The 15,715-nt window shown below is 44.5% G+C and overlaps 2 protein-coding genes across 10 annotated transcripts in view; both read right to left on the bottom strand.

Moving 5' to 3' along the window:
* The window catches only part of CCDC180 (coiled-coil domain containing 180), a 76,916-nt gene extending 71,815 nt beyond the window's left edge, over positions 1-5,101 (bottom strand). For both annotated transcript variants that reach the window (XM_088837987.1, XM_088837989.1), the window contains exon 1: positions 1,039-5,101. The gene's annotated coding sequence lies outside the window, so the exon portion shown is untranslated. The remainder of the gene's footprint in view (positions 1-1,038) is intronic.
* Positions 5,102-7,566: 2,465 nt separating this feature from the next.
* Positions 7,567-15,715, bottom strand: part of LOC129556837 (stimulated by retinoic acid gene 6 protein-like) — a 52,186-nt gene continuing 44,037 nt past the window's right edge. For all 8 annotated transcript variants that reach the window (XM_088837990.1, XM_088837992.1, XM_088837993.1 and 5 more), the window contains 4 exons: positions 14,862-14,981; positions 13,474-13,637; positions 12,621-12,767; positions 7,567-11,956 (listed from right to left, as the gene is read on the bottom strand). In XM_088837990.1, the coding sequence (XP_088694116.1) occupies positions 11,808-11,956; positions 12,621-12,767; positions 13,474-13,637; positions 14,862-14,981 (580 nt within the window). In that variant the 3' untranslated portion in view covers positions 7,567-11,807. The remainder of the gene's footprint in view (positions 11,957-12,620; positions 12,768-13,473; positions 13,638-14,861; positions 14,982-15,715) is intronic.

The raw sequence follows: 15,715 nt of genomic DNA, 5'->3' as shown, positions 1-15,715 counted from the left end.
GGGAGAAGATAGTTATAGTAAACAGCCCAGGGTCACTGGTTATTCATATGGGAAAGAAATTAATCTTGACTTCCATTTCACACCATAGACAAAAATCAATTCCGGGTGGATTTTCAATCTAAATGGGGAAGTTTAAAATAATAGCATTTGTAGTAGATATCATAGGAGAATATTTTCATGACTTTGGAGCATAAACCCCAAAATTAATAAACTTGACCTTATTAAAATTAAGAACTTCACTTCAAAAAACACCCTCAAGAGAGTGAGAAAGCAAGAACAGAATGAGAATAAGCATGTGTCATATGGAAAAAGCCTCATAAAGGATATGTAACTGACTTCCATGAATTAATAAGATGAAAGAGACAATATACCTGAAAAAAAATGGGCAAGAGATTTGACTAGGTATTTCACAGAAGGATAACCATCTGGCTAAAAAGGACGTGAAAAGCTGCAGAACATCATTACTCATCAGGAAAATGCAAATAAAACCACAATGAAACACCACTACACCTATACCAGAATGACTGAAAAATGCTGACAATACCAAGGGTTGGTGAAGATCCAAGCAACTGGAATGCCCATACACTGCTATGTGTGTAAACTCCTATAACCACTTTCAAAAACTCTTTGGTAGTATTTCCTAAAAATGAACTTACACATACTCAGTGACCCCAAAATTCCACTCTTGGGTAAATACTTCAGCTCAGTCATAATATGACAAAATTATGAAAGTTTAAAGTGTGACAATACATTTTAAAGTTGAAGGAAAAATACAAAAGTGATACCTCCTCCCCAGACTTTCCAGACTCATCAGATTCAGCACCACAGAGACTTCCCCGCAAGTGCTTTGGGGTGCCTGTGCAGCTCCAGAGACTTCGGGTACTCAGATGTGGCATGTGGTGGTGGTGGGTGCAGGGGGAGGATGGCAAAGAACACACATCCTGAGCGGAGCTGCTGGTTCAGTGAGCAGTGTGCTCAGTAAGGCTCAGCAAGAGCAAGCCAGGCTACAGCTCCCCACCTCATAGCTCACTCTCTTACCTTCCCCAGGATGGCCAAACCTCAGGAACTTCTCCTCAGTGCATGACATCCTTTCTTCTGGGCAGAGCACGTCCACGCACCATCTAAAGAAGACAAGGGGAAAAGTTTCCAGGTGTAGGCCTCTCTCCCGAGGAGCATCAGGTGGATGAGGAATCTCCCTTAGGGCTGGCACTGCCCTCTCTTTCAACAATCCGGACCTCCTGGGAGGCAGCAAACCCTGGGGACAGGGATTGGGCTGATGGGTGGAATCGCTAAGCCTCCCTAGGATGTTAGGCCACCAGTCCTGCTTCAAAACTCAGTTTCCTTAAATGTCAGAGCCTGGGTTGAGCCAAATCGGAGGTTTTCAAGGTTGTTGCTTCCTTGATCGCAACAAACTCTATGTTCATTGGAAACCGAATCTGGTCAAAATGAAACCGCTCAGAAGAAACTGGAGTGGAGGCCCAAGGCGACTGACACAAGGGCTTCCTCTGAGGCCCACAGAGCCTTCTGAGCTCAGAGGAACCCGTTGGCATCTGGACAGTTTGGATCATTTGAGTTCTCAAATAGAAAGGATTTGCTCTCATACCGCTCCCATTATTCACAAATTTCTCCTTCCTTCTTTTTTCCCCTCCCCAGAGGAAGAGTTTCCTAAATTTTCAAAAGCTGGTTGCAAAGCCAACTCACAAAGCCAGAAGCTGCTCATCAGGGCCAAGTAGAGGCTTGAGGTCTAGAAAGAGAGGAGGGGTATGGTGAGAGGGGAAGGGGCACCAGATGGGACACGGTTAGTTTCTCACTTAAAGTCTTTGAAAAATTCCAGTCTTGTCTAGATAAACAGGAAGAGGGGTGTGTTTGGTCTGTGGGCAGGTAGGGGACAGTTTGAGGGTAAGAGGCCCCGGTAATGGGATAAAATGGTGGCAGCTGGCCATTCCAGGAGGGGATGCTGAGCTGGCAGAATCAACAGCTCTCTGGCTTTCATGCTGGTCCATCCTGCTGGCACTTAGCTTCCTCCAGGCTGTCAGGGTGGGTGGAGGTTCCTTTCTTCACTAAACCAGCCAGTCTATCCTTAAGAAGTCAGGCCTCTGCTCTTCTCCTGTCTTCATTCCGTACCCCAGGGGAGGGCACCCTGCCTGCACCACAGATGGGCACTGCTGGGGACTCTCACGGGCCAGATAAACAAATGAATAGACTGCCAAGCCTTGGGTCTAAGTGGCAGGACCAGGGACATAAGACACCCAACCCTGTTTCCTGGCTGGCAAAGCAACAGAGCTGCTGGACTGCAAAGCTGCAGGAGATTTTGGTCTGAAGCTGGAGTCAGCCTCCCCCCTCAGATGGTACCACAGAGGAGAAAGGTTCCTTCAAGTCCCTTTCTGCCTGAGTTGCAGCTCCCTTGTCTGCCACCCATTTCCTGCATTGAGGCCCCACCCAGGCCCACGTCCTGTTTTGTGGTTGTGCACTGTCCCCCTGAGGTCCCTTGTGGTAGCACAACATCAGGGAGGATGGTTGGGGATGCTAGTGATGGGCTAGAGGGCTCTTTCTGAAGAACACTGGCTGTCTTCCTCCTCGGGGAATCAGATCAACCTCCAGAAAAGGAATATTCCTCTATGAAAAGAATAAGGTGAACAGTTGTGGCACTCACTGGTGGAGAGTGGTAGAGGAGTGGAAATCAGGGACCCTCTGGGCAGGATACTCTCTGCTCTGTCCTCTGCATCTTACATTTACTCGAAGAGTTTGGTAACAGAGAAGTGGGAGACCCATTGACTCGACGTACGGGGGAAGGCGGTTGGCATCAAGGACAACTTCCCAGAGTAGGGGCTATTTACACCCATCTCTGAGAATAGGTAGGACCTGGATGGAATGAGGCCGGAGGGGTCCCTTGGGTGCCTGTTAAATGTTTCAACTGAATGACTGAAACCTACTACATTTTCAAAGGTGTGTGTGTTTTTAGTCACTCAGTCACGTCTGACTCTTTGTGGCTCCATGGACTGTAGCCTGCCAGGCTCCTCTGCCCAAAGAATTTTCCAGGCAAGAATACCAGAGTGGGGTGCCATTTCCTATTTCAGGGGATCTTCCTGACCCAGGGATGGAACCCGCATCTCTTGCCTCTTCCGTGTTGGCAGGCAAATTCTTTAGCACTAGTGCTACCATATCCTCTAAAGTCAGCTGATTATAGATGTGTTTGATTGAATAACCAGGAACTACAATCTCACCAACCTGACATGTGGAGCCATCACAAGTTGTAATAATTCTTTTGTACATATTGTAAATATAAGATGCTAAGCTGGTCTAATATTTTCTTCTATTCCATGGGTTGTCTTTCACTTTCTTGATAGTGTTGTCTGATGCACAAGTTTATCATATTTGCTGCTGCTGCTAAGTTGCTTCAGTCATGTCCGACTCTGTGCAACCCCATAGACGGCAGCCCACCAGGCTTCCATGTCCCTGGGATTCTCCAGGCAAGAACACTAGAGTGGGTTGCCATTTCCTTCTCCAATGCATGAAAGTGAAAAGTGAAAATGAAGTCGCTCAGTCGTATCCGACTCTGTGCAACCCCATAGATGGCAGCCCACCAGGCTCCTCTGTCCCTGGGAATTTCCAGGCAAGAGTACTGGAGTGGGGTGCCATTGTCTTCTCTGTTATCATATTTACTAAGTCTTAATAGATTGTCTTATAACTTATGTATTATTTTTCTTTTTTTTTCTTGTGCTTTGGATGTTACATCTAAGAATCCTTTCAGTTTAGTTCAGTCTACTGTTGCTACTTAGGTGTTCTTCACATGGGTGCTGGTTGAGGAAGAATAATATATTAGTTCTAAATAGAGTTATAGTGATTCTTAATATTTGTTAAATGTTCAAAATAACTATTTTGGAAGAAAAAATTTCTAACAGTTTTAAAAATTGGAATGATGATATGGTTTGAACATGAAAAAAATCTATGTCAAAACCATAATGGTAACTATACATTAAGATGTCAAAAGCAATACCTAATCCATAGTCAAAGCAGCCACCCATTATGTAGGAAATACTGTTTAATCTGGAGTTATGTAGTGTTTTATGAAGTCAGAATCACCACCTTCCTAGTGCAACACATCAGATTAGCCCTCTGGTTTCTTGAGCCTTTTGATATTATTGGAGAAGGAATTATTGCCTAAGTGGCTAATGATTATTGAAATTATAAACAAACAGCCCAGCTCCAGGTACTTGATGTGGACTTTTGGAGAAAATGTAGACTCAGTTCAGTTAAGTTGCTCAGTCGTGTCTGACTTTGTGACCCCCTGGACTGCAGCACACCAGGCTTCTCTGTACATCACCAGCTCCAGGAACTTGCTCAAACTCATGTCCATCAAGTTGGTAATGCCACCTAACCATCTCTTCCTCTGTCGACCCCTTATCCTCCTGCCTTCGATTTTTCCCAGCATGAGGGTCTTTTCAAATGAGTCAGTTCTTCGCATTATGTGGCCAAAGTATTGGAGTCTCAGCTTCAGCATCTCTCCTTCTGATGAATATTCAGGACTGATTTCCTTTAGGATGGACTGGTTTGATCTCCTTGAAGTCCAAGGGACTCTCAAGAGTCTTCTCCAACACTACACAGTTCAGAGGCATCAATTCTTCGGCACTCACCCTTCTTTATGGTCCAGCTCTCACATCCATACATGACTACTGGAAAAAACCATAGCCTTGACTAGATGGACCTTTGTTGACAAAGTAATGTCTCTGCTTTTTAATATGCTGTCTAGGTTGGTCATAGCTTTTCTTCCAAGGAGCAAGTGTCTTTTGATTTCATGGCTGCAGTCACCATCTGCAGTGATTTTGGAGTCCAAGATAATAAAGTTTGTCACTGTTTTCATTGTTTCCCCATTTATTTGCCATGAAGTGATGGGGCTGGATGCCATCACTTCATTTTTTGAATGTTGAGTTTTAAGCCAGCTTTTTCACTGTCCTCTTTCACCTTCATCAAGAGGCTCTTTAGTTCCTCTTCACTTTCTGCCATAAGGATGGTGTCATCTGCATATCTGAGGTTATCGATACTTCTCCCAGCAATCTTGATTCCAGCTTATGCTTTATCCAGTCCAACATTTCACATGATGTACAAGGAGATCCAACCAGTCCATTCTAGGGGAGATTGATCCTGGGTGTTCATTGGAAGGACTCATGCTAAAGCTGAAACTGCAATACTTTGGCCACCTCATGCGACAAGTTGACTCACTGGAAAAGACTCTGATGCTGGGAAGGGTTGGGGGCGGGAGGAGAAGGGGACGACCGAGAATGAGATGGCTGGATGGCATCACCGACTCTGTGGACATGAGTTTGAATGAACTCCAGGAGTTGGTGATGGACAGGGAGGCCTGGCATGCTGTGACTCATGGGGTTGCGGAAAGTCGGACACGACTGAGCGACTGAACTGAACTCTGCATATAAATTAAATAAGCAGGGTGACAATATACAGCTTTGACATACTCCTTTCCCAATTTGAAACAGTCCATTGTTTCATGTCCAGTTCTAACTATTACTTCTTGACCTGCATACAAGTTTCTCAGAAGGCAGGTAAGGTGGTCTGGTATTCCCATCTCTCGAAGAATTTTCCAGTTTGTTGTGATCTACACAATCACAAGCTTTAGCATAGTCAGTGAAGCAGAAGTAGATGTTCTTTGGGAATTCTCTTGTTTTTTCTATGATCCAACAGATGTTGGCAGTTTGATCTCTGGTTCCTCTGCCTTTTCTAAATCCAGCTTGAACATCTGAAAGTTCACAGTTCATGTACTGTTGTAGCCTAGCTTGGAGAATTCTGAGCATTACTTTGCTAGCATGTGAGATGAGTGCAATTGTGTGGTAGTTTGAGCATTCTTTGGCATTGCCTTTCTTTGGGATTGGAATGAAACCTGACCTTTACCAGTCCTGTGGCCACTGTTGAGTTTTCCAAATTTGCGGGCATATTGAGCGCAGCAGTTTCACAGCATCATCTTTTAGGATTTGAAATAGCTCAGCTGGAATTCTATCACCTCCACCAGCTTTGTTCATAGTGATGTTTCCTAAGGCCCATTTGACTTTGCATTCCAGGATGTCTGGCTCTAGGTGAGTGGTCACACCATCATGATTATCTGGGTCATGAAGATCTTTTTTGTATAGTTCTTTTGTGTATTCTTGCCACCTCTGCTTAATATCTTCTGCTTCTGCTAGGTCTATACCATTTCTGTCCTTTATTGAGCCCATCTTTGCATGAAAATTTCCCTTGGTATCTCTAATTTTCTTGAAAGATCTCTAGTCTTTCCCATTCTATTGTTTATTTCTTTGCATTGATCACTTAGGGAGGCTTTCTTATCTCTCCTTGCTATTCTTTGGAACTCTGCATTCAGATGGGTTATCTTTTCTCCTTTGTTTTTTTCTTCTTTTCTCAGCTTTTTGTAAGGCCTCCCCAGACAACCATTTTGCCTTTTTGTATTTCTTTTTCTTGAGTCCTCCAAGAATCCTTTACCAAATCCAAATTGTGTTATTTATCCCTTTAAGAACTTAATAGTTCTAGCTCTTAAATTTAGGTTTGCTCCATTTTGAATTAAGTTTTGTATTTGATGTAAGGTAAGGATCAAAACTGGTTCTTCTGCATCTGGATATTTTATTTTCCTTGCACCTTTTGCTGAAAACAGTTTTTCACATTCCAAGTTCCCTTTGTTGAGCTTCAACATCTGTTGACAATCATATGACCATAGATATATGGATCATTTCTGGACTCTCAGTATGTTTCACTGGTCTATATGTCTATCTTTATGCCAATGATGTGTTTTTTGATTACTACTGCTTTGTAGTAAAACTAAATATCAGGCAGTGTGTCTTCTTTGTTCACTCTTTCCAATATTGTTTTGGTTATTGGTTGCAACTCCAAATGAATTTTAGTATCAGTTTTTCCATTTCTGCAACAAAGATTTATTGCAATTTTATAAGGACTGCATTGGATATACAGAGTGCTGTATTTTATCATAAGTCCTCTAATCCATACATATGGGGTATCTTTTCATTTATTTATAATTTCTTTAGCCTTTATTTCCAGAAATATTTTGTGGTTTTCAGAGTATGAGTCTAGTGTATCTCCTGATTAAATATATTTTAAAGTATTTTATTATTTATTTTTAATGCTCTTACAAATAGAATAATTTTCCTCAGGTTGCTCATTTCTATACACTTCTAACAATTTTTCATTTCTATAGTTGTATTGAATGGCAATTGATATATGAATGTTAATCTGTATCCTGTAACATTGCTGAACTCATTTATTAGCTTTACAGTTCCTTTTTGTTTCTATTTTTTTATTCCTTCAGAATTTATACATATGAAATCATGATATCTACAAGTAGAAATGCTTTTACTTTAGTTAGTATAATCTTGAAGATTTTCACATCTGTTTTCATAAGAGATATATGTCTGTAGTTTTTGCTTCGGAAGTTTTAGTCTGCTTGCCTATCACCATTAAGCTGACCTCACAGAATGAGATAGGAAACGTTTCCTTCTCTTCATTTTTTAGGGAGCGTTTGAAAAGAATGTGTTTTCATACTTGAAAATGTTTTGTAGAATTCAGTCATGAAGCCATCTGGTTTGGGGCTTGTCTTTGTTGCAATTTTGTGTTTGTTTTTTAAAGAATTCAATCTCTTTACTTGTTATAGGTCTATTAGTAATTCCTACTTCTTGAGTCAACTTTGCTTGTGGGTTTGTAGGAATTTATCCATTTCATGTAGGTTATCCAATTTGTTGGAATACAGATATTCACAATATACTTTTATAATCATTTTTATTCCTGTAGAGTTAGTAGTATTATTCAACTTTCATTTCTGTTTTCAATAATTTGGCCTATTCTCTTTTTTCTTAGTAATTCTAGCTTAAAAGTTCATCAATTTTGTTGGTCTCACAGAACCCATTTTTGGTTTGGCTTACTTTCTCTATTGTTTTCCTGTTCTTTATTTTGTGTATCTACGATCTTACACTTATTCATACTGGCATTCAACAACCTACTTGTTGTTCAGGTTTAGTTTACTCTTCATTTTCTAGTCCTCAAGGTGTAAAGTTAGGTTATTGTTTTGGGATCTTTCTTCTTTTTAATGTAGACATTTACAGCTATACATTTTTCTGTGAGCATTGTTTTCTCTGCATGTCATAAGTTTTGGTATGTTCATGTTCACTTTCATTTGATTCAAGATATTTTCAGTATTCCTTGTTTTTAGCTTTTACCCACTGGGTGTTTAATGGTGTATTGTTTAATTTCTACATATTTGTTATTCTCCCCCAGTTTCCTCCTGTTGTTGATATCTAGTTTGATTCTGTTGTGGTCAGAAATGACAATTTTCATGACTTTAATTTTTAAAAATTTACTAAGACAAAGGTCTGTCTACTCAAAGCTGTGGTTTTTCCAGTAGTCATGTGTGGATGTGAGAGTTGGACCATAAATAAAGCTGAGCACTGAAGAACTGATGCTTTTGAACTGTGGTGTTGGAGAAGACTCTTGAGAGTCCCTGGGACTGCAAGGAGGTCAAACCAGTCCATCCTAAAGGAAATCAGTCCTGAATATTCATTGGAAGGACTGATGCTGAAGCTGAGACTCCAATACTTTGGCCACCTGATATGAAGAATTGACTCATTGGAAAAGACCCTGATGCTGGGAAAGACTGAGGGCAGGAGAAGAAGGGGATGACAGAAGATGAGATGGTTGGAAGGCATCACCGACTCAATGGACATGAGTTTGGGTACACTCCAGGAGTTGGTGATGGACAGGGAGGCCTAGTGTGCTGTGGTCCATGGGGTCGCAAAGAGTTGGATGCGCTCAGCCTTCTTTATGGTCCAGCTCTCAGAAACATACACAATTACTGGAAAAACCATAGCTTTTACTATATGAACCTTTGTTAACAAAATGAGGTCTCTGCTTCTTAATATGCTGTCTGGGTTTGTCATAGCTTTTCTTCCAAGGAGCAAGCCCTTGAGGAGCTCACAAACCATTCCAGGGAAGAGGCTGGGAGACAATTGTAGCAAGAGCTGCAGGAGAGGCCTGGGCCACGTGCTGGCAAGACTTTGCCTTCTCAGGTGTCCTGGGTCCCTGGAGTGGTGACTGCACATAGCAAGTACTTGATCAGCACCAGCTGGGTGCACATCAGGAGCACTGGCTGTGAGGGCAGCATGAACTCTCATTTAGGAAAAATGAGACTCATGCTAGTGGCAGAGCTGGGACCAAACCCCCCTGCTCCTGACCTTCAGTTTATTGGCCACTTAACCATGATGCCAGGGTTGATTTCAGTATTGAATTCATGACTGCAAGGTTCATTCATCATGGCCTCATTACTTTAGTCAAGATCCTACAGTGTTACAGTAGGTACTTGGTAATGGTGAATAAATCCAGAGGTCTCTTTCTTTGTGGAGTAGAGTATAATGAGAGGTAGGCAGACATTAACCATATCACCACAAAAGGTAACATCACCAACAACAATGACTAATATTTTTTTGAGTTTAGGATGTGTCAAACCTCAGATATGCAGATGACACCACCCTTATGGCAGAAAGTGAAGAGGAACTAAAAAGCCTCTTGATGAAAGTGAAAGAGGAGAGTGAAAAAGTTGGCTTGAAGCTCAACATTCAGAAAACTAAGATCATGGCATCTGGTCCCATCACTTTATGAGAAATAGATGGGGAAACAGGGGAAACAGTGTCAGACTTTATTTTTTTGGGCTCCAAAATCACTGCGGATGCTGACTGCAGCCAGGAAATTAAATGACACTTACTCCTTGGAAGGAAAGTTACAACCAACCTAGACAGTATATTAAAAAGCAGAGACATTACTTTGCCAACCAAGGTTCGTCTAGTCAAGGCTAAGGTTTTTCCTGTGGTCACGCATGGATGTGAGAGTTGGACTGTGAAGAAAGCTGATCACCAAAGAATTGATGCTTTTGAACTGTGGTGCTGGAGAAGACTCTTGAGAGTGCCTTGGACTGCAAGGAGATCCAACCAGTCCATTCTAAAGGAGATCAGTCCTGGGTGTTCATTGGAAGGACTGATGCTAAAGCTTAAACTCCAACACTTTGGCCACCTCATGCGAAGTGTTGACTCACTGGAAAAGACTCTGATGCTGGGAAGGATTGGGGGTGGGAGGAGAAGGGGATGACAGAGAATGAGATGGCTGGATGGCATCACCGACTTGATGGACATGAGTTTGAGTGAACTCTGGGAGTTGGTGATGGACAGGGAGGCCTGGCGTGCTGTGATTCATGCAGTCGCAAAGAGTTGGACACGACTGAGCGACTGAACTGAACTGAACTGTGTCAGGCACTAGCTTAGGAGTATTTGTATATATAAACTCATTTTATCCTCAAAGTAATTTTTTGTGTTATAGGTATTACTCCCTTTTTATACATAAAGAAAGCATAGAATGGTGAAGTAATTTAGTCACTGTCACACAGCTAGAAAGTGGTGTGGGGATCCCAATACGCTTGAGCTCAAATTTTCTTAGTTTCAAAGAGCAAAATGACAAAACTTGGTTGCAGAGAGTAAGTTAAAAGAGATAAATCTGGCAGATACATTGAGCAACAGGGCTGGGTTCACAGTACGGGCTCAATAATGATGACTGGGTTTCAAAGGCTCTGGGACATGTGAGGTGGACAGGGACTTCCCCCACTCTGTGGGTGAATCCTCCTGGCACTTGCACAGGCTTTATAGAGTGACAGTTCCCAGGTTAGCAGAGACTTTATGATTGGGCATGAAGAATTTGGGTAAGTACTCAGCCCTCTGCACAAAGAGAAATGTCCTGGCATCTGGGCTTTCTTGGATGGCCTAACCAGCCCCCAATACCATGCCCTGCATACACTGGAGGGCTCACCTTCCTCAAAGCTGCCCAGGGCTTTCTTGTTCCCACATCTTTGCTTTTGTTGTCCCCCAATTTAAGTGCCATGGGGCTTCTCTGATGGCTCAGTGGTAAAGAATCCACCTGCCAATGCAAGAGATGAGAGAGTTCCAGGTATGATCCCTGGGTCAGGAAGATCCCCTGGAGGAGGAAATGGCAACCCACTCCAGTATTTTTGCCCAGGAAATCTCATTGACAGAGGAGCCTGGCAGGCTACAGTCCATGGGGTAGCAAAGAGTCGGACACAACTGCGTGATTAAACAACAACAACAAACTTAAATGCAGATCTCATCTTTGCCTCTTCAGATAGGTGGCTTTCTTAGGGGATCCCCTGTATGTCAGAGAGAATCTACACATCTTATTTGTGACCAGGGCACATGTCAGTTCTGATCTTTTCCAACCCCAGTAGCCATGGGAGAGAGCTCAGTGTATACCAGCTCACCCACCAGCCTGGAGGCTGGGGTCATGGGCTCCTTGTCTCCCACCACCATACAATCTAGAAAGGAGGAAACAACAAGGACCCTGTTGGATTAAGGCCATACTTTGTTGCAGAGAAGAATTGCATCAAACAGTTAAACTCTCCTGACATAAACTTTTATACCACTTTGTCAGTGACATGAAGTTCTGTCCAGTGCGTCTCAACATAGAACTCCCTGAGGCTGCCTTCTAACCAGGGATAGTGGACATCATTATTGGGCAAAGTTTGTTCAACAGAAATTCTCTTTTGTTCTTGATCTTTTTCCCAAGGGAGTGAATTAGACCTGAGACATCACTGTTCAGCCCAAGTGCCACCCCATGAACAGTCAGTCTGCAATAGACAGTGGCCGTGCAGCCTATTCCACTGCAGGGGACAGCTGCTGAGTAGCCTGGGCCTTCTCAGAGGCAGTCGTCCTGGAACAACCTTGCAGCAGTGTGGGAAGTCAGTGTCAGCTCTCCGAGCACGTCAACAGAATCTGGGTAAACTCCTGGGAGCCAAGACCTGGCCTGGATTTTCTGAGTCGGATCAGTTCAGGATTGTTGATCAGAGTCTGCAGCAGGAGCCACCTTGTCCTGGATCTCGCTGAGAGGCGGGGACCTAGAACAGAATCAGAGCCGGTAGACTGGGAGGAGAGGGCAGCTTGTCTCTGTCCTGCTCAGAGGCCACAGGGAAAGCTGCCCAGAAGGAGTGAGGTGTGGAAGAAGGAGCCAGACCAGGATTCCTGGGGACACGAGGGCGGCTAGAGGGATAAGAGCTTGTTCCACAGATCTGGGTATCTGCAATGCTGGGATCAGCAATGAAAACAGTCCAGATCAGTGTGAGTGTCCATAGGCAGAACATGGCTAACTTCCAGGGGAAGGCAGAGCAGAATGATACGGGTGGCCGCCAAAAGAGAGCTTGTGGTAAGGAATGGGGTAGTTTAAGCAAAACTGCACACCATCTTGTAGGGCATCTGGCTTGCAGCATGAGCTGTGAAGGAGTCTCAGACAAATGGCTGATTGAAGGACTCAGGTAGCAGAGTTCATTTACAGAAACAACGGAGAAGCTGAATTAGCAGGAACAAGGCCTCGGGGTCCCAGAGCCAGACTGACTGGGGGTGAAGACTCCTGATCTCCTGGGTAGAAGGGCTCCCAGGGCACAGAAAGTGGAGGAAGAGGGGCAGAGAAGGAGGAACATGGGGCATCTCAGGGATTCCAGGGAAGACTGAATGCACTTGTTTCCTGGTGTCCAACCCCAGTATAGATTCAAACAGGAGACGTACCTGCTGACTGATTTAGGTACCAATATTTGACGGTCTGCCGTAGCCTCCTCTCCCTGTGACCGGTGATCAGGATATGACAAAAGCTGACGAGCACGGGGTTGGTGTGATAATGATCTACATAGAGCATGCCAATCCATGCACTGAACCCTGAAATCCAGAAGGGAAGTCAGGCTATGCAATATACATCCCTGGATGACTAGATTTTGCTTCTTATGACATGACTGCAGCAACACTTTGTTCCCAAATGGTGTCTGTGTCTTTGCTGTGAATCTAGAAAATGAGGTATAAAGAGCTGGAAAGGTTCTAAGCGATCACACCCTAACCTGTTCATTTTATGGGAATTTGAAGTTCACAGTGACGGGAGCCCCTGTGGTTTATACGGAGAAGCCAGCTGCCCTTGCATGGATCAATGAGTAAATGAAAAGACACAGTCCAGAAATAGGACAAAAACTGCTTTTTCTCCACAAAAAATGGTTTGATTTTGGAGCAAAATGAACAGACCAATTTTTTAACTAAGTAAGCTTGCAACTAACACCACAAGTAATTCTGAGATATGTTTTCTCAAAAATGTCAGAGCCGTGCATTCACAAATTACCTTGTAACTGTTTAGACAGAATTCTACTATCCCTTACTGCTCTTCATTATATCTCAAAGATCTGTTAAATATGCGATCTGATCATTGGGCTGAAAAGTTTTATTTTGTTTTGTTTTTCTATTCAGCTTTATAGCCCCTGGGGGAAGATAAGCTCTAAGCACGAGAGAAGAGTATGAACTGCAGGCCTCTGGTACCCAACTTGCAGGGATCTTCCGCAAAGGTGTGAGAGCAACGCTTTCCAGACGCACGGCTACGTACCCATGTCTGCTCTCTCGTAGCCACTCTGCAGGATGGTCCTGTCGATGCGGGCAATCAGCCACGTGCCCAGGACACAGCTGATGAGAAGCCGGGAGAGGCAGGCGCCCAGGCCCAGAAGCACGTTGTAGAAGAACAGAAAGTAGTTGAAGTTGTGGAAGGCTCTCCTGCGAAGGAAAGCAGGCAGAGCGGAAGCACCCTTCAGAATGAGAAGGTGGCTAGGCAGGAGGGCTCAGGGGCCCTCCCAGACCTGTGGTTAAGTCCTACTTCTCCCACCTCCTAGCTGTGTGACCTCGGGCCGTTAGTGGAAGCTGACTGTCCCCACTTCACAGCTGATGTGAAGACTGGCTCAGAAACAGTGGAGAGGACGTTGAGCACCAGGCAGGCTGAATGTGAGTGGGGACTGTAAAGCCCACGTGGTTACCGCTGGGTTCGTGGTTACAGCAGAGGGTGTGGCTTTCCCACTATCTGTTGCAACAGTGACCTGTCCCCAGCTAGAACTGCCCCAAGTCCTCCATATAAAATTTTTCAAGGTAATCACATGGTCTCCTGTTGCCTATGGGACGAAGCCCAAATACTGCATATGAATTTCGAGGTCCTCTCTGAGAGGGACTTTTCTGGTATTGCCACTTTGTGCTCTCTTCCTGTCCCTTACCATTGAAGGCCACTGCATGGCCACCATATTGGATTTTCACTCTTCTCCCAGCACATCCTGCCGTATTCATGGCTTCCTGCCTGCATCCATACAGTGGGGGCTGCAGCCACACCATCTGCTCATCTCTGCCTGTAGGACTCCTACCATCCTACCTACTTTAGCTCAAACATCCCACCTGCAGCTGAAAGAACACCCCTGCCTCTCCTCCACTCCCTTCCTCTCCTCTTTGCTTTCTCTTGGAATGCTTTCATACCCTCTGGACTCTACTGTCCCTACATATCCGTGTCTGTCAACTCCAGTGGACCATGAGCAGACCACAGGCAGATCATGAGGAGTATTTCATTATCCTCAGTGCCCATGTCGCTTCCTCCATGAAGAACAGCTTTGAATGAATGAACTAGAAAGGATTACCATGGGACAGGCACTACTGTGCTAAGTTCAAATTTTAATACCTTTCATCCTTGGAACACCTCTCTGAGATATGCAAACTTGTTTGTAAAGTGAGGAAGTAGAGGTTCATAGATGTTCAGTAAGGTCATGTAGCTCATAATGGGTGGAGCCAAGATTTGGCTCCAGGCAGTCTGGTTCCTGGCAGTTTGGTCTCAGTTCTGAACCACTGCCCCCTCGCCCTCTCAGAGTGCAGAGTGCACCCAGGAACCTGCCAAGGGTGAAGAGAAAGGAGCAAGACTGCTGAGGCCAGAGCCCTGTGATGCCCTGCTACTGTCTCTGCTCTCACCTGTTGTTGAGAGCCAGGGGCTTCTGCTTGTCATCTGTCCCCATCTTTGGTTGCAGGAAGAAGCTGGTGGCGATCCATACTTGCAGGACCATGAGACCCAGGACGATGGATACGGTGAGGCTAAAAACACAAGGTGAGACCATGCTGAGCTGGCCTTGTCCACTCTTCCCAAACTCTTTTGGAATGCCCAGTGATAGAGAGGAAAGAGATGTTGACCGCCCACCAGACCAACAGTAGCTTGAGCTCTGTCCTTTATGCCTACAGAGAATTTTGTCCACTGTGCAGATGAGAAAAATGAGGCTTACAAAGGGGAGATGACTTTCTCAAAGCTGCATCATCAGGCCTTCTGGCTTCAGACCAGAACTCCAGGATTAAATCAGGTCCTTTCGTTGAGGGGTAGCAGCTGGCTGAGTGGTTTAGCAGCATAGGAATCAAAGAAAGGAATGGGGTTTTCAGAAGAGCTCATGACGACCATGGAACAGTAGACAGGGCAGGCTCTGCCCCAGACTCGTAGGAGGCTCTAGGTGAGCCTGGAACCAAGGAGTTCAGAGCAGCAAGGCCCCCAGAGGGTACACACCCTGTGTTGGCATCTCTCCCCAGCACCAGCATGGGGTGATGGTTGAACAAGGTTTTGGTTTCAGATTGCCAAGCTTCCTATCCTGCCTCCTCCGCTCCTGGGACAAATTGCTCAGCCTCTCTGTGCCTCTGTTCCTCATCTGAAGAAAGGGAACTAATGTAAGTCCCAACCTCAAAAAGTCCTCAAGAGAAAAGTTGCAAAGTGAATTTTCAGTAATGTCAGCATTCGCTGTTACTTTCCATATGGGTAAACTGAGGCTTGGAGAGGCAGTTTACAA

Source organism: Moschus berezovskii, chromosome 7 (genome assembly GCF_049115385.1).
Source record: "Moschus berezovskii isolate FMDL1 chromosome 7, NW_MosBer_1.0, whole genome shotgun sequence".
Taxonomy (NCBI): domain Eukaryota; kingdom Metazoa; phylum Chordata; class Mammalia; order Artiodactyla; family Moschidae; genus Moschus; species Moschus berezovskii.
Note: the sequence above shows the minus strand (reverse complement) of the source record. Positions and strands in the feature narration are given on the sequence as shown.